The sequence below is a fragment of the Pseudophryne corroboree genome, chromosome 5 (genome assembly GCF_028390025.1).
Source record: "Pseudophryne corroboree isolate aPseCor3 chromosome 5, aPseCor3.hap2, whole genome shotgun sequence".
NCBI classification, from domain to species: Eukaryota; Metazoa; Chordata; class Amphibia; order Anura; family Myobatrachidae; genus Pseudophryne; species Pseudophryne corroboree.
Genome location: NC_086448.1, coordinates 230,029,919 through 230,053,758, shown reverse-complemented (window position 1 = coordinate 230,053,758; position 23,840 = coordinate 230,029,919). Strand labels below are relative to the sequence as shown.

Below are 23,840 nucleotides of genomic sequence, written 5' to 3'. Positions count from 1 at the left end.
GCTACAAAGAAGTGAGATTTGTGTTGTTTAAAAAGGAATATTCTGCTTTGGTGTCATTATGTTTAGATTAGTGATGTGCACCGAACATTTTTCGGGTTTTGTGTTTTGGTTTTGGATTCTGTTTCCGCGGCCGTGTTTTGGATTCGGACGCGTTTTGGCAAAACCTCCCTGAAATTTTTTTGTCGGATTCGGGTGTTTTTTTTTACAAAAAACCCTCAAAAACAGCTTAAATCATAGAATTTGGGGGTCATTTTGATCCCATAGTATTATTAACCTCAATAACCATAGGTTCCACTCATTTCCAGTCTATTCTGAACACCTCACAATATTATTTTTAGTCCTAAAATTTGCACCGAGGTCGTTGGATGACTAAGCTAAGCGACCCAAGTGGCCGACACAAACACCTGGCCCATCTAGGAGTGGCACTGCAGTGTCAGACAGGATGGTCGATTTAAAAAATAGTCCCCAAACAGCACACGATGCAAAGAAAAAAAGAGGTGCACTGTGGTCACTGGATGGCTAAACTAAGCGACACAAGTGGCCGACACAAACACCTGGCTCATCTAGGAGTGGCACTGCAGGGTCAGGCAGGATGGCACTTCAAAAAAATTGTCCCCAATCAGCACATGATGCAAAGAAAAATGAAAGAAAAAAAGAGGTGCAAGATGGAATTGTCCTTGGGCCCTCCCACCCACCCTTATGTTGTATAAACAGGACATGCACACTTTAACAAACCCATCATTTCAGCGACAGGGTCTGCCACACGACTGTGACTGAAATGACTGGTTGGTTTGGGCCCCCACCAAAAAAGAAGCAATCAATCTCTCCTTGCACAAACTGGCTCTACAGAGGCAAGATGTCCACCTCCTCCTCATCGTCTGATTCCTCACCCCTTTCACTGTGTACATCCCCCTCCTCACAGATTATTAATTCGTCCCCACTGGAATCCACCATCTCAGGTCCCTGTGTACTATCTGGAGGCAATTGCTGCTGATGAATGTCTCCACGGAGGAATTGATTATAATTCATTTTGATGAACATCATCTTCTCCACATTTTCTGGAAGTGACCTCATACGCCGATTGCTGACAAGGTGAGCGGCTGCACTAAACACTCTTTCGGAGTACACACTGGAGGGGGGGCAACTAAAAATAAAGCCAGTTTCTGCAAGGGCCTCCAAATTGCTTCGTTTTCCTGCCAGTATACGTACGGACTGTCTGACGTGCCTACTTGGATGCGGTCACTCATATAATCCTCCACCATTCTTTCAATGGTGAGAGAATCATATGCAGTGACAGTAGACGACATGTCAGTAATCGTTGGCAGGTCCTTCAGTCCGGACCAGATGTCAGTACTCGCTCCAGACTGCCCTGCATCACCGCCAGCGGGTGGGCTCGGAATTCTTAGCCTTTTCCTCGCACCCCCAGTTGCGGGAGAATGTGAAGGAGCAGCTGTTGACTGGCCACGTTCCGCTTGACTTGACAATTTTCTCACCAGCAGGTCTTTGAACCTCTGCAGACTTGTGTCTGCCGGAAAGAGAGATACAACGTAGGTTTTAAATCTAGGATCGAGCACGGTGGCCAAAATGTAGTGCTCTGATTTCAACAGATTGACCACCCGTGAATCCTGGTTAAGCGAATTAAGGGCTCCATCCACAAGTCCCACATGCCTAGCGGAATCGCTCTGTTTTAGCTCCTCCTTCAATGTCTCCAGCTTCTTCTGCAAAAGCCTGATGAGGGGAATGACCTGACTCAGGCTGGCAGTGTCTGAACGGACTTCACGTGTGGCAAGTTCAAAGGGTTGCAGAACCTTGCACAACGTTGAAATCATTCTCCACTGCGCTTGAGTCAGGTGCATTCCCCCTCCTTTGCCTATATCGTAGGCAGATGTATAGGCTTGAATGGCCTTTTGCTGCTCCTCCATCCTCTGAAGCATATAGAGGGTTGAATTCCACCTCGTTACCACCTCTTGCTTCAGATGATGGCAGGGCAGGTTCAGGACTGTTTGCTGGTGCTCCAGTCTTCGGCAGGCGGTAGCTGAATGCCGAAAGTGGCCCGCAATTCTTCGGGCCACCGACAGCATCTCTTGCACGCCCCTGTCGTTTTTTAAATAATTCTGCACCACCAAACTCAATGTATGTGCAAAACATGGGACGTGCTGGAATTTGCCCAGATGTAATGCACGCACAATATTGCTGGGGTTGTCCGATGTCACAAATCCCCAGAAGAGTCCATTTGGGGTAAGCCATTCTGCGATGATGTTCCTCAGTTTCTGTAAGAGGTTGTCAGCTGTGTGCCTCTTCTGGAAAGCGGTGATACAAAGCGTAGCCTGCCTAGGAACGAGTTGGCGTTTGCGAGATGCTGCTACTGGTGCCGCCGCTGCTGTTCTTGCTGCGGGAGGCAATACATCTACCCAGTGGGCTGTCACAGTCATATAGTCCTGAGTCTGCCCTGCTCCACTTGTCCACATGTCCGTGGTTAAGTGGACATTGGGTACAACTGCATTTTTTAGGACACTGGTGACTCTTTTTCTGAGGTCTGTGTACATTTTCGGTATCGCCTGCCTAGAGAAATATAACCTAGATGGTATTTGGTACCGGGGACACAGTACCTCAATCAAGTCTGTAGTTGCCTGTGAATTAACGGTGGATAACGGAAACACGTTTCTCACCGCCCAGGCTGCCAAGGCCTGAGTTATCCGCTTTGCAGCAGGATGACTGCTGTGATATTTCATCTTCCTCGCAAAGGACTGTTGGACAGTCAATTGCTTACTGGAAGTCGTACAAGTGGTCTTCCGACTTCCCCTCTGGGATGACGATAGACTCCCAGCAGCAACAACAGCAGCACCAGCAAGGATGCCTTGGAGGAATCCCAGGCAGGAGAGGACTCGTCAGACTTGCCAGTAACATGGCCTGCAGGACTATTGGCTTTCCGTTGTAAGGAGGAAATTGACACTGAGGGAGTAGGTGGTGTGGTTTGCAGGACCTTGGTTACAAGAGGAAGGGATTTAGTGGTCAGTGGACTGCTTCCGCTGTCATCCAAAGTTTTTGAACTTGTCACTGACTGCAGGTGACGTATAAGGGAGGATGTTCCGAGGTGGTTAACGTCCTTACCCCTACTTATTACAGCTTGACAAAGGCAACACACGGCTTGACGCCTGTTGTCCGCATTTGTGTTAAAATAATTCCACACCGAAGAGGTGATTTTTTTTGTAATTTGACCAGGCATGTCAATGGCCATATTCGTCCCACGGACAACAGGTGTCTTCCCGGGTGCCTGACTTAAACAAACCAACTCACCATCAGAATCCTCCTTGTCAATTTCCTCCTCAGCGCCAGCAACACCCATATCCTCATCCTGGTGTACTTCAACAGTGACATCTTCAATTTGACTATCAGGAACTGGACTGCGGGTGCTCCTTCCAGCACTTGCAGGGGGCGTGCAAATGGTGGAAGGTGCCACCTCTTCCCGTCCAGTGTTGGGAAGGTCAAGCATCGCAGCCGACACAATTGGACTCTCCTTGGGGATTTGTGATTTAGAAGAACGCACAGTTCTTTGCTGTGCTTTTGCCAGCTTAAGTCTTTTGATTTTTCTAGCGAGAGGATGAGTGCTTCCATCCTCATGTGAAGCTGAACCACTAGCCATGAACATAGGCCAGGGCCTCAGCCGTTCCTTGCCACTCCGTGTCGTAAATGGCATATTGGCAAGTTTACGCTTCTCCTCAGACGCTTTTCATTTTGATTTTTGGGTCATTTTACTGAACTTTTGTTTTTGGATTTTACATACTCTCTACTATGACATTGGGCATCGGCCTTGGCAGACGACGTTGATGGCATTTCATCATCTTGGCCATAACTAGTGGCAGCAGCTTCAGCACGAGGTGGAAGTGGATCTTGATCTTTCCCTATTTTACCCTCCACATTTTTGTTCTCCATTTTTTATTGTGTGGAATTATATGCCAGTATCAATAGCAATGGCCTACTACTATATATACTGCGCACAACTGAAATGCACCACAGGTATGGATGGATAGTATACTTGACGACACAGAGGTAGGTAGAGCAGTGGCCTACTGTACCGTACTGCTATATATTATATACTGGTGGTCAGCAAACTGTGCAAAACTGAAATGCACCACAGGTATGGATGGATAGTATACTTGACGACACAGAGGTAGGTAGAGCAGTGGCCTACTGTACCGTACTGCTATATATTATATACTGGTGGTCAGCAAACTGTGCAAAACTGAAATGCACCACAGGTATGGATGGATAGTATACTTGACGAAACAGAGGTAGGTAGAGCAGTGGCCTACTGTACCGTACTGCTATATATTATATACTGGTGGTCAGAAACTGTGCAAAACTGAAATGCACCACAGGTATGGATGGATAGTATACTTAACGACACAGAGGTAGGTAGAGCAGTGGCCTTCTGTACAGTACTCCTATATATTATATACTGGTGGTCAGCAAAATTATACACTGTACTCCTACTATATACTACAATGCAGCACAGATATGGAGCGTTTTTCAGGCAGAGAACGTATAATACTGGTGGTCACTGGTCAGCAAAACTCTGCACTGTACTCCTCCTATATAATACTGTTGGTCCCCAGTCCCCACAATAAAGCAGTGTGAGCACAGATATATGCAGCACACTGAGCACAGATATGGAGCCTTTTTCAGGCAGAGAACGTATAATACTGGTGGTCACTGGTCAGCAAAACTCTGCACTGTACTCCTCCTATATAATACTGCTGGTCCCCAGTCCCCACAATAAAGCAGTGTGAGCACAGATATATGCAGCACACTGAGCACAGATATGGAGCGTTTTTCAGGCAGAGAACGTATAATACTGGTGGTCACTGGTCAGCAAAACTCTGCACTGTACTCCTCCTATATAATACTGTTGGTCCCCAGTCCCCACAATAAAGCAGTGTGAGCACAGATATATGCAGCACACTGAGCACAGATATGGAGCCTTTTTCAGGCAGAGAACGTATAATACTGGTGGTCACTGGTCAGCAAAACTCTGCACTGTACTCCTCCTATATAATACTGCTGGTCCCCAGTCCCCACAATAAAGCAGTGTGAGCACAGATATATGCAGCACACTGAGCACAGATATGGAGCGTTTTTCAGGCAGACAACGTATAATACTGGTGGTCACTGGTGAGCAAAACTCTGCACTGTACTCCTCCTATAATACTGCTGGTCCCCAGAATAAAGATATTTGCACTGCAGCCCCCTGAAACAAAGTGAGAGGACGCCAGCCACGTCCTCTCACTATCATTTTCAATGCACGAGTGAAAAATGGCGGCGACGCGCGGCTCCTTATATAGAATCCGAATCTCGCGAGAATCCGACAGCGGGATGACGACGTTCGGGCGCGCTCGGGTTAACCGAGCCATACGGGAGAATCCGAGTATGCCTCGGACCCGTGTAAAAAGGGTGAAGTTCGGGGGGGTTCGGATTCCGAGGAACCGAACCCGCTCATCACTAGTTTAGATATATCTCTCATTTAGGGGTCTACATGCCCTAAGACAAGTCTGGACGGGTGTGGGGCAGCATCGCTCAGCGAGACCCATGGCTGTCACTGGTTTCCTCCATATTCTTTATTATAAGCATTTTGTGAGATTTCAGATCTGTTTCTCTTATATGCCTGTCCTGCACATCTAAACCTCACACAATGACATATGTTACACGCGGTGCTTTCATTTATTAGAATTTACCTGTCAGCTATGACTGTAAATATCACAGGAGGATATTACGTTGATTGAACGTATCAATATCACTTACCTTGAACAACAACTCGCTAGTGTTCTTGGCACTATAATAGAGCTTAACGCTCCCCATTTGGAAACCTTTGCCTGTTGTCTCCAACGTCTTGTGAAGGTCAGCTACATGTAAGAGAATTGAAAACAATGGATTGATTCCAACTCCACCAGCTATTAAGACCAGATTCACCGGAGAGTCAGATTCTTGAGGATCAAAGAAAAACTCTCCCCCAACTCGCAGCGCTACCTCTGAGCCAAGAGCACACTGCAATAAAGGAGAGAAACAACAACCTACATAAACAACAGTATCAATCGTAATATTTTAAATACTGTAGTAGAAAACAAAACAATGGAATAGAAATAATAATGGATGCAAATATTATCTATGTACAGACACACAATAATATATCTATAAAAAAAAGGCTGGATGGATGCCTAATTACATTGTGATGAATATACCTTTCACTAAGACCATGATAGGAAATCCTCATGGGATAGACCATAGGGTCTATATTCATGAAGCAGTGAAAAGTGTGGAGAAGTGAGCCTATAGAGAAGTTGCCCATGGCAACCAATCAGCTGCTCTGTACAACTGTGTAGTATGCAAATTATAAATGGTACTTCAATGCTGATTGGTTGCCATGTGCAACTTCTCCACACTTTTCACTGCTTCACGAATAGACCCCTATATTACAAATGAGCAGACCCATCTATAAGCATAGCATAAAGAAGTACAGAACTTGCAGGTACTAAACCATTTTATAATTATATTGCTAAACAAACTGTTATTCCAGCACAGCTAAAATTACTAATTCAAACAATGAAGGGTAATACGTTAGTTATGTATTAGCACCACTTACCAAAATGCATGCTGTATAAACCCATCCCCCAGTACTGTAGATGGATAAATAAATATGAACCTAATGCAGATCCTGAAGTTACAAGGCAAACAGTTGAAATAGACAAGATCCTCTACTATAGTGCATCATCTAAAGCTATTAGAGTTGCCACAGAAGAAGACTGAATGCCAGAAATAGTGTGGCAACACCGATGAAGGTGCAGATGGTTGAATACTCTGAGTGCACAATAAACATTTTATTATAATTTTGCCAACGTATGGTGCTATGATATATGTGCATCACCTCATTAGTTATTTAATTGTGTATATATTGTCACATGTGTGTCCAGATAAGGAGATTTTACACGGGGGAGTCACATTATTATGACCACCAGCTAATAGCCAGAGTAACAATGATGCCATTTGTCCAGTCACGATACACCTTCACCACAGCAGCAACACGTGAACAGTTCACAAACTGTGCTGTTTCAGAAATACCGCCACCCTTGGCCCGAAAGCCGATAATCATCCCCTTTCACCCATGACAGCAATGAGTGATTTGTGCAGACAGACTATCGCACCCCTTATATACACACCAAGCCAGCGAACGACACGTGACGTACTTCATGGGCTACGCGCTGCAGAAGTCATATGTAGGAGATGGTCGTAATAATGTGACTTGAATGTGTATTAGGTTATTTGTCAGGATTCACTTTCTATTTACAGGCCAGTGATCTGTTGTTTTCTACCAACTCTTATATTGGAAACTTGATTGCCCAGGACTATCTTTCCCTTTTGCTCCCTGTATGTGTAGGTTACTTGGTGGTATCAGAAATCCCTCCATAATGTGCAATATGGTGGCACTATACAAATAAAGATACTAATATATTAACAAAATGTTCTGCTATTATGGACAAATTCCAAATTCATTGTTTTCGCTCTTTCCCTGAACACTGCTTCAGATGTGAAATGCAAGATATATTCCAGCGATACACAATCTGTCCCCTGTAATAAGGAAAACTGGCATGGCTGAAGTAAACACTTGGCAAAGCCGTGTGCTGGCATGGTTATGTTGGTTTCATGCTATTCTGAGTCTCACCCAAAGTGCAGATTGCCTGCTCTACCATACAAAACAAGGATGTTGATCAATAAGCAATACTAAGAATCCTGTGGAACCAGCCACATATATTAGAGGTACTACAGCTACATCTACTGTACAATCTTCTAACAATAAAAAAGTAAAATGCTATCATGTACAGAAAAAAACAACAATTAAGACACCTAAAATTCATCCACAGCAATAGAAAGATACACAAATATTATTCATTCTGACCATGTAGCACTGAATATGTCATTTATTAAGCCTCGGCCAGTAGAGACCAGCATTATACCTAGCTAAGCACCTAGTAAGGTTTTTGATGAAAACACAGAGACCGTGACCTCATATATTAGCTTTGTGAGGGTGTTTGTATTCCAGCTCTCACCAGGGTGAGTTATAACAACGATAAACCCTGGTTCATAGCTAGACTCAGACAGCTTCATTGGAAGAAGGATATTGCATTTAACAGTGGAGATAGGGATTTTTTTGGCCAAGTACACGCTTGGTAAGGCAATTAAGGAGACAAAAAGGCAATACCCTAAGGCAGAGGTTCTCAAACTCGGTCCTCGGGGCACACACAGTGCATGTTTTGCAGGTAACCCAGCAGGTGCACAGGTGTATTAATTACTCACTGACACATTTTAAAAGGTCCACAGGTGGAGCTAATTATTTCACTTGCGATTCTGTGAGGAGACCTGCAAAACATGCACTGTGTGTGCCCCCGAGGACCGAGTTTGAGAACCTCTGCCCTAAGAAACTGAAACAACACTTCTCAGTCAATGATTACTCGGAAAGAGATTACAAACTATAAAACCAAGATCCGCCACTCTATGAATGATCTCAAACTGGCAAACACCCTGAACGAGTTCTACTGCAGATTCGACAGGCCATGGAACATTCCAGATTGTGATGCACACTCAGCCCGCCGTTATAACTACCAAACCTATTCTTTCTGGTACGGTCAGTGATAATACCCTCTCCCATACAATGGACCTAGTTGGCCCTTCTTTTTCCCTCTCATTGTTTCTCTCTCCTTTTAGGAGAGAGATGTTAAACTTTTAAGAGACAGAATCCATGTAAGCAGCTGGACCAGATGCGGTCTCTTACTCTATATTGAGACATTGGGCCTAATTGAGAGCTGATCGCAGCAGCAAATTTGTTAGCTAATGGGCAAAACCATGTGCACTGCAGGGGGGGCAGATATAACATGTGCAGAGAGAGTTAGATTTGGGTTGGGTGTGTTCAAACTGAAATCTAAATAGCAGCGTAAAAATAAAGCAGCCAGTATTTACCCTGCACAGAAACAATATAACCCACCCAAATCTATCTCTCTCTGCACGTTATATCTGTCCCCACTGCAGTACACATGGTTTTGCCCAACCGCTAAAAAATTTGCTGCTGCAATCAACTCTGAATTACCCCCATTGTGCGGACCAGCTGTCTCCAGTTTCACAGACATCTTTAACACTTCCCTGGTTGATTGCAAAGCACCTGCCTGTTTTAAAACATATACCATTATAAGAGTTCCAAAAAAGCCAAGGATTAAAGGTCTGAATGACTATACACCAGTCGCTTTGACCTTTGTGGTAATGAAGATTGTTGAACGTCTCGTGTTGACTTACCTTAAGGACATTACCAACTCCTTACGTGATCCAATGCAGTTTGCACACAGAGCCAATAGGCCAATAGATATAGCAGTCAACACGGGACTTCATTGTATCCTTCAGCATTTGAATTCTCCTAATGCCTACAGTATGTCAGGGTCTTCTTAGTGGACTTCAGTTCTGCTTTTAAAATCAGTGTCCCAGCTATTCTTCAGGATAAACTATCCCAATTGAATGTGACTGAGCCCATCTGTAGGTGAATTACCGATTTCCTGATAGGTAGCAGCACTTGAGACTAGGTAAGCTAGCCTCGGAGCCCGGGGCCATAAGCACTGGGACCCCAAAAGGCTGCGTGCTCTCTCCTTTGCTCTTCTCTCTCTACACCTCTAGCCACTCATCAGTCAGACTCCTAAAATTTGCAGACTATACAGCCCTAACTGGATTAATTTGCAATGGGGATGAGTCTGCTTACAGAAGGGAAGTTGACTACTTGGTGCAGCCAACATCCTTTGGAGCTGAATGCTCAAAAAAGTGTAGAGATGGTAAAAGAATTTAGGAAGAGGCCTGTGCCAGTGTCCCCCCCCCCCTTATTATGGGTGACTTCCCAGTTAATACTGTGGTGTCATTTAAATTCCTGGGGACTATAATCTCTAGGGACCTTAAGTGGGGGGAGAATATTACCTCCATTACCAAGAAGGCCCAACAGGTGATGTTCTTCATGAGACAGCTGAGAAAATGTAATCTGCCGCCAAAAATAATGATCTAGTTATTTACGATCAATGAGTTCATCAATTACCATCTGGTTCGCTGCCTTGCCTGCAAAGGACAAAGGCAGATTGCAGTGCATCATACAGTCAGCTGCGGTGGTTATTGGGTGTGATCTGCCATATCTTTCAGATTTATACTGTATCACTCTAGGATAAAGAAGAGGGCTGAGAAGATTATCACCGACCTGTCCCATGCCAGTCATCATCTTTTTCAGAGATTGCCATCTGGAAGAAGGTTTTGTTCTATTAAGACCAAAACCTCACATCATATGAATAGTTTTTTCCTACTGCAGTGGGGTTCATTAATATCTCACCGAGTTGGAATTTGTTTGCAACCTTTCATCATCTCTCCTACTGTTAAGAGTAATTATTTTATTGTCTAATTATTATATTTATTTATAACATTGTAATTCTTGTTTTTAATCTTTTTTAGTTGTAGTATAGTTTGTCTATTCACCAATTTCACCAATTAAAATTCTTAATGTATGTGAAAAACAGCATAAATGCTACTTTAATACAAAATGTTGAGGACAAAACTGAGGCTCTTTGGGTCACCACGGAAACTGGGGAGAAGGACATTATTCGAATTGGGGTGATCTAAAGACCACCAGGCCAGGGGCAGGATTTGGACAGGAACCTATTGTTGAACATCTCTAAAATGGCTTTAAAGGGAGAAGTTATAATCATGGGAGACTTTAATTTACCTGATGTAAATTGGGAGGGGTCCTTTGCAAGTTTAGCTACAAGTGACACATTTCTAAATTCCTTACAGGGAGCATCTCTCAAGCAATTGGTGAGGGAGCCCACTCGCAAAGACTCAATATTAGATTTAATTCTTACAAATGGTGACAGGATATCAGACATATATGTGGGTGAGCACCTGGGATCCAGTGATCATCAAGCAGTATGGTTTAGTATAAAGACAGGATCCAACTCCTGTCACACAAAAACAAAGGTGTTGGATTTTAGAAATGCTGACTTTGCAAAAATGGGGAGATGTTTAAGTGATTCATTGGCAGACTGGAGGAACTTGGAAGGAGTGCAGGAGAGGTGGGGAAAACTGAAAAGTGCAATAGTAAGGGCAACAGACCTTTGTATCAAAAGGGTTAGGAAAAGCACCAGGAAAAGGAAGCCAATGTAATTCACAAAAGAAGTATCAACTAGTGTTAAAGCAAAAAAGATGGCTTTTAGGAAATACAAACAGACTCAAAATAATAATGACAAAGAGGTGTATCTTGACAGACGGAAGGATGCTAAGAAAGTGATCAGACGTGCAAAGGCAGAAGCTGAGGAGACAATGGCCCAGTCGGTAGATAAAGGGGGCAAAACTTTTTTTAAGTATATAAATGAAAGCAGAAAATCAAATGGTAGAATAATAAGATTTAAGACAGAGAGTGAGAATTTGGTGGAGGGAGACAAGGCAATAGCAGATCACCTAAATAATTATTTTTGCTCAGTATTTACTACAGAAGGAGAAGGGAAGGGGCCTCAGTTATGTTGCAAGGACATTCATAAAAATAAGGTAGATGAAAGTACATTTACAGAGGAGAAGGTCCTAACAGAACTTTCAAAACTAAAAGTGGATAAATCAATGAGGCCAGATGGGATACACCCAAGGATACTAAAAGAGCTAAAAGATAAGACGCTGCAAAAATGGAGCAGCAGTGGACAGTATAAATAGGTCACCAACCTACAAAGACAATATGTAACAGAAAAGTACAGTCTCACTTTCTGCGCTCCAAAATGTCCCCTTGTTTTAAACGGTCCTCACAGCGATGTCATATTGTACATGAAAGAGAGACAAAAAATACAATAGTGTAATCCTGTATGAGCATAAAAGTTCTTTCCACTGTGTTTAAGGGAGAACTAGGTGATGAAGATGGTCCCACAAGAGAAATAAAACGTCCACCTTCTTATAGGGTCACCCAAAGTGATGCCGTGAAGATACGGTAATAGATCCTTACGTGTATGCTTACTTGAAAATGGAAGATAGAAAGCACATAAAGGTTTCTTTTCCGTGCAGATTATCTCCTCTGTGACACCGTATGCTGAGTATGAATATCACTCATATGGTGGGTATGCAATAAAAAATAAATAAAAAAAAAAGGGGGGAAGCCAATTAGTGCCAAAAGAACCCTTCTTTTATTAAAATAGATAAATAAAACATAAATGGACAACCAGCCGTACCAAATAGAGAGCAGAGATGGAAGTCAACGGACATAAAGTGATCCGGATATCATAAAATGTCATATGCCCCCTTCAATGGATGTACTGGTTCAGGACATCAATATAGCACTGGATCAACGCGTTTCGACGCTCTGCGGCGTCTTTGTCAAGATTTAACAGTGTGTTTCACTATAATAATATACAGAAAATCCAATAAAACACTTTCCCCTGTTTACAGAGATTAATCATAAAAACAAATGTAATCATAAAACACATACCACCGATATGCAGCCTCTCCTGTGTGGTCAGCTGAATGAAAAACTCCCTGTCTGACCTCTCCTAAATAGCAGATCCTTAATTGGTTTAATCCTAATTAACCAATGAGCTGACCACCAGCGTGATAGACATTCACAGTAGCCAATAGTTTACAATTCACAATGGACCTGAATTTACAGATTTGGCGCCAAAAGAGTTCACAGATCCCCTTCATGGTACTGCCCCGCATCTCATTTCCATGACAACACACCCGGGCCGCAATACCATGATATAGATAATTCCTGCTTCCTTCAAACTGCGTCCCGTTCCCTTGGTAACACATCCGGGACACAAACCAATCCCATGGCTAGCATTACTCCCTCCCACTACCAACGTAACAACCTGCCGGCTGTGTGTCCCGTTCCCCTGGTAACACATCCGGGGTCCAGACCAGTCATACGGCTAAAAACTTGCTATCAGGCAGGTTGTTACGTTGTTTTATTGGATTTTCTGTATATTAATATAGTGAAACACACTGTTAAATCTTGACAAAGACGCCGCAGAGCGTCGAAACGCGTTGATCCAGTGCTATATTGATGTCCTGAACCAGTACATCCATTGAAGGGGGCATATGACATTTTATGATATCCGGATCACTTTATGTCAGTTGACTTCAATCTCTGCTCTCTATTTGGTACGGCTGGTTGTCCATTTATGTTTTATTTATCTATTTTAATAAAAGAAGGGTTCTTTTGGCCCTAAATGGCTTCCCCCTTTTTTTTTTTTTTTTTTAATTGCATACCCACCATATGAGTGATATTCATACTCAGCATATACGGTGTCACAGAGGAGATAATCTGCACGGAAAAGAAACCTTTATGTGCTTTCTATCTTCCATTTTCAAGTAAGCATACACTTAAGGATCTATTACCGTATCTTCACGGCATCACTTTGGGTGACCCTATAAGAAGGTGGACGTTTTATTTCTCTTGTGGGACCATCTTCATCACCTAGTTCTCCCTTAAACACAGTGGAAAGAACTTTTATGCTCATACAGGATTACACTATTGTATTTTTTGTCTCTCTTTCATGTACAATATGACATCGCTGTGAGGACCGTTTAAAACAAGGGGACATTTTGGAGCGCAGAAAGTGAGACTGTACTTTTCTGTTACATAGTATCAAGGGTACTATAATGGAAACTACTGAGGAGGAAAGGGATTTAGGAGGCACTATTTCAAGTGACTTAAAGGCAGGAAAGCAATGCAACAAAGCAATGAGAAAGGCAAGTCAGATGCTTGGTTGCATAGGGAAAGGAATCAGTAGCAGGAAAAGAGAAGTAATAATGCCACTGTATAGGTCATTGGTGCGGCCTCATCTGGAATACTGTGTCCAGTTCTGGAGACTGTATCTCCAGAAGGATATAAATACATTAGAGAGTGTACAAAGAAGGGCAACTAAAATGGTGCAAAGCCTACATCACAAAACTTACCGGAAAGGCTAAAAGATCTTAACATGTATAGTATGGAGTAGAGAAGGGAAAGGGGAGACATGATAGAAACTTTCAAATATACCAAAGGTTTTAACAAAGTTCAGGAGGGAAACATTTTTCAAAGGAAGAGAAGTATTAGAAATCGAGGACATACACTGAAACTGGAGGGAGGCAGGTTCAGGGGAAATTTAAGGAAAAATTATTTCACAGAAAGGGTAGTGGATAAGTGGAATAGCCTCCCATCAGAGGTGGTAGAGGCTAAGACTGTAGTTCAATTTAAACATGCTTGGGATAGGCATATGAATATCCTTACAAAGAATTAAGGTTCAAAAAGGGTTGAGATTACCTAAAGGATAAAAAAAATGGGCAGACTAGATGGGCCAAGTGGTTCTCATCTGCCGTCAAATTCTATGCTTCTATGTTTCTTGTATACGTAAATATACTTAGCAATTAAGAGAATGCTGAATCTGATTTCAGGCGCACAAGGTTAAATGGTGGTTTCAACTCTGTGTACAGTATGAACACACTAGCACTTGAATAATCAGGACATTACAGAAGCAAACTGATGACTAACGCCTCCTTGGTGGGAATTGAGTGCATCTCACTTCCAGACTTTGCTAAAGACCTGCATAGGAATCATAGGAAACAACCAACAGAATCCTACAGCAACAGGACTTCTGTCTTTTGCCCTTATACCCAGATTGCATACATTTATTTAATCTGTTAATAAAGCACTAAGGGGGCTATTTATTAAATTTTGGAGAGAGATACAATTGTAAGAGATAAAGTACTAACAAATTAACGCCTAATTTACATGTTACAGGCTGTGTTTGAAAAATGACAGTTAGGAGCCAATTGGCTGGTATTTCATCTCTCACAATTTTATCCCTCTCCCAGCTTTTATAAATACCCCCCTAAGTCACTAATACTGTTCCAAGTACTGTCCTGTGTTTAGGACTAGCATTTTTAGTCGCAAAGGAGTTGACATAATTAGAGATTTCGTATAACGATGTGTGTCGAGAGTCACTCATATACAGTACGAGTTACCATGTATTGTTATGCGTAATCTGCTACTTTGTATTATTGCCTTTGCGACAACGATCCTAAATACAGTATGTAGGTATTTATTAGCGACTCTGTACGCTGTTGGCAGATTAAGATGCAAAATTCGGGAAAAAGTACTTAGGCCTGGGAATTGCTATCCATGGCGAAGCATTTAAGTTACACCAGGCATTTTGCGCAAAAAGCATAGGTGTATGACGACACATCTGTAGTTCTTATTACTATCATTCTTATTTGAAAGGATGAATACACATACATTGATTCTGCCCATACAATGCTCACCTCCACTGTGTGTACAAGGGTGACATACATTAAATACACGTACCTATGTGTCCTCATACATCATTGCTTTAGTCACGCCAAACAGCTTTTCTCAGCACGCCAGGTCCCGTGAGACTCTCCTAGTGAGGGCCGTCTTTTTTTGCTAAAAATCTTAGTTGTAACTCGATGTGACCAGGACGCATGATGAGACTGTACTGATTAATTCGATATGCAACAATAGTATACCTGTGCAGGGATGTGCAGTGAGGTAAATGGCTAAGGAGGCACTGGCTAGTACAAGAGCCAGATTTACACACAATACTGTATATGAGCCCAAGTGTGCATGTGGGCATTATACACAGGTGCAGCAGTATACACTGCTGGAAATTTGGTGGGTTTTGATCAAATATGTGCAGAAAAGATAGGCAGGGGAGGCACTGCTCACCTATCAGACTTTTTATTCCAGAGTTTTGACTATTAAAATTATTAGAACAATACAAAGAGGTTATTTCTAATATATTCTTTGTATGGTTCATATACTGTATATACTGTAGTCAAATTCCTGAATAAAAAGTCTGATAGGTGAGCAGTGCCACTCCTGCCTATCTTTTCTGCACATCTAGTATGTTAGTATGACAGATAAAGGGTCTGCCTCACCTCACCGCACGTCACTCTGTGTGCAACTGAGTCTCTGAATCTGTATACAAAGTGCTACAATGTAGCAGCAGCAGCTTTTTTCCATTCCAAGTTCTGTTCTATATACAGACTCGGTCATACAAACAATAAACAAGTGTCACACATTAAACTGATTGGCACAGTCTACTTGTGTGTCCTAGCCACATTGTGTCACGATTAAGATGCATTTTTACCCGGCATTAGCAGATTTGCATGGGACCTGTCAGCTCACTCTTGCCAGGCATCTGTGTCGCGCATTGAGGCTAGATGTATGAGGGTACTTCTGTAATATTAGATATAGGGGTGTATTCAATTATAGTCGGAACTGCCGTCTTGTCGGAAAGACGGCAGTTTCCGCCTTAGTCGAATCGTGATTCAACCTATTCAATGGGGCTGTCGTTTTTCCGACAGGTTGGCAATTTCCGACTTGTCGGAAAACACGTGGATCGTCGGATTAGCTGCGAATCCACGTGTTTTGTCGGATTTGCGGCCAAATCAGACAGCTTTTAGTCCTGTTTTCAACAATGTCAATACGACTTTAAAATAAAGTTGGACTGACATTTTTGATAACGACCAAAACTTGTCGGATTTGCCTGCAAGTTGAATACTGTATTGTCGGAAAGGATAACAAATGCACTGAATAGAGCCCATAGCCGTCGCTTCAGAAAAAACAACTATGAGAAATGCTACATTCTTCTACAAATGTTTGTACTACTACAGAGTGCAACTTTAACAGCAAAATGTAAAACTAAAAAGAAAACACTTCTCTTTTGCTCATTGTCCATAACAACCATCAGATTCTAGCTTTTATTTTATAGAATGTATTAGATCAGGCTTGTCCAACCCGTGGCCCGCATGCGGCCCAGGTCGGCTAGTAATGCGGCCCAGTGCAATTTTTTATTTTTTAAGAAATTCTAAAGTTTCAAGTTACACTGCCGGCGCTTGCGGCTGGGGCACGTCACAACGGTGACGCCAGCGCGCCACCCATTATATTAGCTCCGAGAGGCCACATCTTGCGGCCTGTGCGAAGTATGGGTGAGCGCGTCACAAAAGTGATGCCAGCGCGCCAGCTTCACCTGCCCCCCGTCCATTTTAGAAGCTCCTACAGGCCACATCTTGCTGCCTGTGCGGAGTGTAGGTGAGCCGGTTGAACTGTATTGCGCTGCGGCCATCACTATCGCGCAGCGCTCCCCCACTGTTTTGCAGGGTCGGACTGGCCCACCGGGGACCTAATGAAACACCCGGTGGGCTCCGACCTGCAATAAATTAGCTCATTTTTGCCGTGATTGATGGCGGCTTTTAACTGCTGCGTAGGCCGCCATCTCTCTGCAGGATTTATTATTCCCCGTATACAATGTCCGCAGCCCTGTTCCTCCTCTGTCTCCTCTGCAATGTTGTGGCCCTTATACTCCATTACTGTCTTGGATGCATTGGTGGCTGAGAAACAATGTCAAACATCTCACTAACTTCATTTCCAAGTAAGTTTAATATGTTAACTATGTTTTTTATGGTTTTTTTGGATGAGCAGGTATCGTTACTGTTATTTTATTTTATGTGCGGCCCAAACCAAATTTTCATCTTCTGATGTGGCCCAGGGAAGGTGAAAGGTTGGACACCCCTGTACTAGATAAAGGACAGCTAGAATCTCATTGGTTGCTATGGGCAACTTCTCCACTTGCTGCCCAATAAAAGATAAGTCTACCCCATAGTCTGCTTGAAAGCATGAACTCCCAGTGGGTGAGGAGCACTTTGACGATGACCAAAGTGTTAAAACGTGAATTATACAGCTGCCATAATAAACCCAAACTGTGCAGCACAGGGATGCAGTCATACGGCTGACCGTTATGTTGACATTGTTGATATATGGATAGGCATCATATCGGCATTAGGGTTAGGCTGCAGGATGGCTGGGTTAAGGTTAGGCTGCTTAGGCACTAGAGCGAAGGTTATGGTTAAGAGTGCTCACCAGAACACTGGTGCATCAGATGACTCCACCGAAATGGTGAATCACGTGACAAACAAGACCAAGGAGTGATCACAAAGTGTGTTGAAACTTCCAGCACGATGACCATCAACCCAGTATGCCACACCCTGCAGCATGCACCAATTTAAGATTACACTGGTCTGCAAATGTGGCTAGTGAAGTATTAGTAAGGATCTGACATTAATGTCCACAGCTGGGCCCTACGGTCCGGTGTATGCTGTGTGGATAAGAGACAGAGGACTAGAAGGGGCCACTCCAGAGCTTACATAAAGCATTTCCGCCTTCATTCCTCAGCAGGCAACAATGGACCAACTACTGTATGCGTAATACTCCCTCACCTACAATGCTACAGTAAATAAGATTTTACTCACCGGTAAATCTATTTCTCGTAGTCCGTAGTGGATGCTGGGGACTCCGTAAGGACCATGGGGAATAGACGGCTCCGCAGGAGACTGGGCACATCTAAAGAAAGCTTTAGCACTATCTGGTGTGCACTGGCTCCTCCCCCTATGACCCTCCTCCAAGCCTCAGTTAGGACACTGTGCCCGGAAGAGCTGACACAATAAGGTAGGATTTTGAATCCCGGGTAAGACTCATACCAGCCACACCAATCACACCATATAACTCGTGATAGGAACCCCGGTTAACAGTATGATAACAATGGAACCTCTGAATAGATGGTTCGCAATAACAACCCGATTTGTGTAACAATAACTATTTACAAGTATTGCAGACAATCCGCACTTGGGATGGGCGCCCAGCATCCACTACGGACTACGAGAAATAGATTTACCGGTGAGTAAAATCTTATTTTCTCTGACGTCCTAGTGGATGCTGGGGACTCCGTAAGGACCATGGGGATTATACCAAAGCTCCCAAACGGGCGGGAGAGTGCGGATGACTCTGCAGCACCGAATGAGAGAACTCAAGGTGCTCCTCAGCCAGGGTATCAAATTTGTAGAATTTTGCAAACGTGTTTGCCCCTGACCAAGAAGCAGCTCGGCCAAGTTGTAAAGCCGAGAACCCTCGGGCAGCCGCCCAAGATGAGCCCACCTTCCTTGTGGAATGGGCTTTTACAGATTTAGGCTGCGGTAGTCCCACCGCAGAATGCGCAAGCTGAATAGTGCTACAAATCCAGCGCGCTATAGTCTGCTTAGAAGCAGGAGCACCCAGCTTGTTGGGTGCATCCAGGATTAATAGCGAGTCAGTTTTCCTGACTCCAGCCGTCCTGGAAATATAATTTTTCAGGGCCCTGACTACGTCCAGTAACTTGGAATCCTCCACGTCCCTAGTAGCCGCAGGCACCACAATAGGTTGGTTCAAGTGAAAGACTGATACCACCTTCGGGAGAAAGTGAGGACGAGTCCTCAACTCTGCCCTATCCATATAGAAAGTCAGGTAAGGGCTTTTTTCATGACAAAGCCGCCAATTCTGACACATGCCTGGCCGAAGCCAGAGCCAACACATGACCACTTTCCATGTGAGATATTTCAAAACCACGGTTTTAAGTGGCTCAAACCAATGTGATTCCAGGAACTCCAAAACCACATTGAGATCCCAAGGTGCCACTGGGGGCACAAAAAGGGGCTGAATATGCAGCACTCCCTTACAACGTCTGAACTTCAGGCTGACATCCTTCCTGGCTTTGATCAGGGTAGGAATGACTTCCTCCGGAATGCCTTTTTCACTCAGTATCCGGTGTTCAACCGCCATGCCGTCAACGCAGCCGCGGTAAGTCTTGGAACAGACAGGGCCCCTGCTGCAGCAGATCCTGTCTGAGTGGCAGAGGCCATGGGTCCTCTGAGATCATTTTTTGAAGTTCCGGGTACCAAGCCCTTCTTGGCCAATCCGGAACAATGAGTATAGTTCTTACTCCTCTTTTTCTTATTATCCTCAGTACCTTGGGTATGAGAGGGAGAGGAGGGAACACATAAACCGACTGTTACACCCGCGGTGTCACTAGAGCGTCCACAGCGATCGCCTGAGGTTCCCTTGACCTGGCGCAATATCTTTTTTATTGAGGCGGGACGCCATCATGTCCACCTGTGGTCTTTCACAACGGTTTACCAGCATTTGGAAGACTTCTGGATGAAGTCCCTATTCTCCCGGGTGGAGTCTGCTGCGGAAGTCTGCTTCCCAGTTGTCCACTCCCGGAATGAACACTGCTGCCAGTGCTACCACGTGATTTTCCGCCCAACGGGGAATCCTTGTGGCTTCTGCCATTGCCCTCCTGCTTCTTGTTCCGCCCTGCCTGTTTACATGGGCGAGCGCCGTGATGTTGTCTGATTGGATCAGTACGGCTGGTTTTGAAGCAGGGGCCTTGTTTGGCTTAGGGCCTTGTAAATGGCTCTTAGCTCCAGAAATTTTATGTGAAGTGAAATCTCCTGTTTGGACCACCGTCCTTGGAATTTTACTCCCTGTGTGACTGCACCCCAGCCCCGAAGGCTGGCATCCGTGTTTACCAGGACCCAGTCCTGTATTTCGAATCTGCGGCCCTCTAGTAGATGAGCCCTCTGCAGCGACACCCTGGTTCTTGCCGACCGGGTTATCCGCTGGAGATGGGACCCGGACCATTTGTCCAACAGGTCCCACTGGAAAATCCTTGCGCGGAACTTTCCAAATGGAATTGCTTCGTACGAAGCTACCATTTTTCCCAGAACTCGTGTGCATTGATGTACCGACACCTGTCCCGGTCTTAGGAGGTTTCTGACTAGAGATGACAACTCCTCGGCTTTTTCCACTGGAAGAATCACTTTTTTCTGGTCTGTTTCCAGAATCATTCCCAGGAACAGAAGACGTGTCGTCGGGACCAGCTGTGACTTTGGAATATTGAGAATCCAGCCGTGCTGTTGCAGCACTTCCCGAGAAAGTGCTACCCCCACTACCAACTGCTCCTTGGACCTTGCCCTTATCAGGAGATCGTCCAAGTACGGGATAATTAAAACTCCTTTCTTGCGAAGGAGTATCATCATTTCGGTCATTACCCTGGTAAAGACCCTCGGTGCCGTGGATAATCCAAACGGCAGCGTCTGGAACTGATAGTGACAGTCCTGTACCACAACCCTGAGGTACTCCTGGTGAGGAGGGTAAATGGGGACATGTAGGTAAGCATCCTTGATGTCCAGAGAGACCCTGTAATCCCCCTCGTCCAGGTTCGCAATAATCGCCCTGAGCGATTCCATCTTGAACTTGAATCTTTTGTTATATGTGTTCAAGGATTTTAAATTTAAGATAGGTCTCACCGAACCATCCGGTTTCGGTACCACAAACATTGTGGAATAGTAACCCTTTTCCTGTTGAAGGAGGGGTACCTTGATAATCACTTGCTGTGAATACAGTTTTTTGGACAGCCACCAACACTGCCTCCCTGGCAGAGGGAGTTGCCGGTACGGCAGATTTTAGGAAACGGCGGGGAGGAGACGTCTCGAATTCCAGCCTGTACCCCTGAGATACTGTTTGAAGAACCCAGGGATCCACCTGTGAGAGAGCCCACTGTGCGCTGAAATTTCTGAGACGGGCCCCCAAAGTACCCCGGTCCGCCTGAGCAGCCCCAGCGTCATGCTGTGGACTTACCGGACGCAGGGGAGGACTTCTGCTCTTGGGAACTAGCTGTGTGCTGCAGCTTTTTCCCTCTACCTTTTCCTCTTGGCAGAAAAGATGAGCCTCTAGCCCTCTACTTTTCTGGGGCCGAAGGGACTGTACCTGATAATACAGTGCTTTCTTTTGCTGTGGGGTAGCTTGTGGCAAACGTTTTGATTTCCCAGCCGTAGCTGTGGAAACGAGGTCTGAAAGACCATCCCCAAACAGTTCCACCCCCTTATAGGGCAAACTTCCATGTGCCGTTTTGAATCGGCATCGCCCGACCCTTGCCGAGTCCATAACCCCCGCCTGGCGGCAATGGTTTTACCTAACGCTTATTTGTGATGCCAGTCGGCAATTATCCCTCTGTGCATCACGCATGTATAAGACAGCGTCTTTTATATGCTCTATTTTCAGCAAAATATTGTCCCTATCTATAGTATAAATATTATCCGACAGGGAATCTGACCACGCAGCTGCCGCGCTGCACATTCATACCGAGGCAATAGCAGGTCTCAATATCATGCCCGTGTGTGTGTATATAGCTTCAAGGGTAGTTTTCTGCTTTCTATCAGCAGGTCCTTCAGGGCGACCGTATCCGTGACGGTAGTGCCACCTTTTTTTAATAAGCGTGTAACCGCTTTTTCTACCCTAGGGGGTATTTCCCAACGTGACCTATCCTCTAGCGGAAAAGGGTACGCTGCTTAGAAATTATCAATTTCTTATCGGGGGAAGTCCACGCTTCCTCACACACCTCATATCAATCAGATGCAGGAAAAACTACTGGTAGTTTTCTCTCACCAAACATAATACCCTTTTTTGTGGTACCTGGGGTATTATCATAAATCTGTAATACATTTTTCATTGCCTCAATCATGTAACGGGTGGCCCTATTGGAAGGTACACTAGTCTCATCGTCGTCGACACTGGAGTCGGTATCCGTGTCAACATCTGTGTCTGCCATCTGAGGTAGCGGGCGTTTTAGAGCCCCTGATGACATTTGAGACGCTTGGACAGGCACAAGCTGAGTAGCCGGCTGTCCTATGTCGTCAAACCTTTTATGTAAGGAGTTGACACTGTCACGTAATTCCTTCCATAAGTCCATCCACACCGGTGTCGACCCCGCAGGGGGCGACATCCCATTCACAGGCATTTGCTCCGCCTCCACATCATTATCCTCATCATACATGTCGACACAGCAGTACCGACACACAGCACACACACAGGGAATGCTCTGACAGAGGACAGGACCCCACAAAGCCCTTTGGGGAGACAGAGGGAGAGTATGCCAGCACACACCAGAGCGCTATATATCACAGGGATATCACTTATAGAGAGTGTTTTCCCTTATAGCTGCATATATATTCTATACTGCGCCTAATTTTGTGCCCCCCCTCTCTTTTTAACCCTTTCTGTAGTGCAGGACTGCAGGGGAGAGCCAGGGAGCGATCCCTCCAGCGAAACTGTGAGGGAAAATGGCGCCAGTGTGCTGAGGGAGATGGCTCCGCCCCTTTTTCGGCTGGCTTTCTCGGCAGGGGTTAATATACACCTATATAGCCTCTGGGGTTATATATGGTGTTAGTTTGCCAGCCAAGGTGTTATTTATTGCTGCTCAGGGCGCCCCCCCCCCCAGCGCCCTGCACCCATCAGTGACCGCAGTGTGTGGTGTGCATGAGGAGCAATGGCGCACAGCTGCAGTGCTGTGCGCTACCTTGGAGAAGACAGAAGTCTTCAGCCGCCGATTTTCCGGACCTTCTTGCTTCTGGCTCTGTAAGGGGGACGGCGGCGCGGCTCCGGGAACGGACGACGAGGTCGGGTCCTGTGTTCGATCCCTCTGGAGCTAATGGTGTCCAGTAGCCTAAGAAGCCCAAGCTACCACCACTTAGGTAGGTTCGCTTCTTCTCCCCTTAGTCCCTCGCTGCAGTGAGCCTGTTGCCAGCAGGTCTCACTGTAAAATAAAAAACCTAAACTATACTTTCTTTCTAGGAGCTCAGGAGAGCCCCTAGTGTGCATCCAGCTCAGCCGGGCACAGAAATCTAACTGAGGCTTGGAGGAGGGTCATAGGGGGAGGAGCCAGTGCACACCAGATAGTCCTAAAGCTTTCTTTAGATGTGCCCAGTCTCCTGAGGAGCCGTCTATTCCCCATGGTCCTTACGGAGTCCCCAGCATCCACTAGGACGTCAGAGAAATAGTGGATATTACAGGCTAGCATCAAGCTCAAGGAGTATCAAAATACAGTACATTATGGTAAAAATGACAAAGTTCATTTTGTGACAGGATT

The 23,840-nt window shown here is 44.8% G+C and overlaps 1 protein-coding gene across 3 annotated transcripts in view; it reads right to left on the bottom strand.

The window, feature by feature from the left end:
* OXNAD1 (oxidoreductase NAD binding domain containing 1) overlaps positions 1–23,840 on the bottom strand; it is a 174,579-nt gene that overhangs the window by 50,411 nt on the left and 100,328 nt on the right. For all 3 annotated transcript variants that reach the window (XM_063922163.1, XM_063922164.1, XM_063922165.1), the window contains one exon: positions 5,800–6,042. In XM_063922163.1, the coding sequence (XP_063778233.1) occupies positions 5,800–6,042 (243 nt within the window). The remainder of the gene's footprint in view (positions 1–5,799; positions 6,043–23,840) is intronic.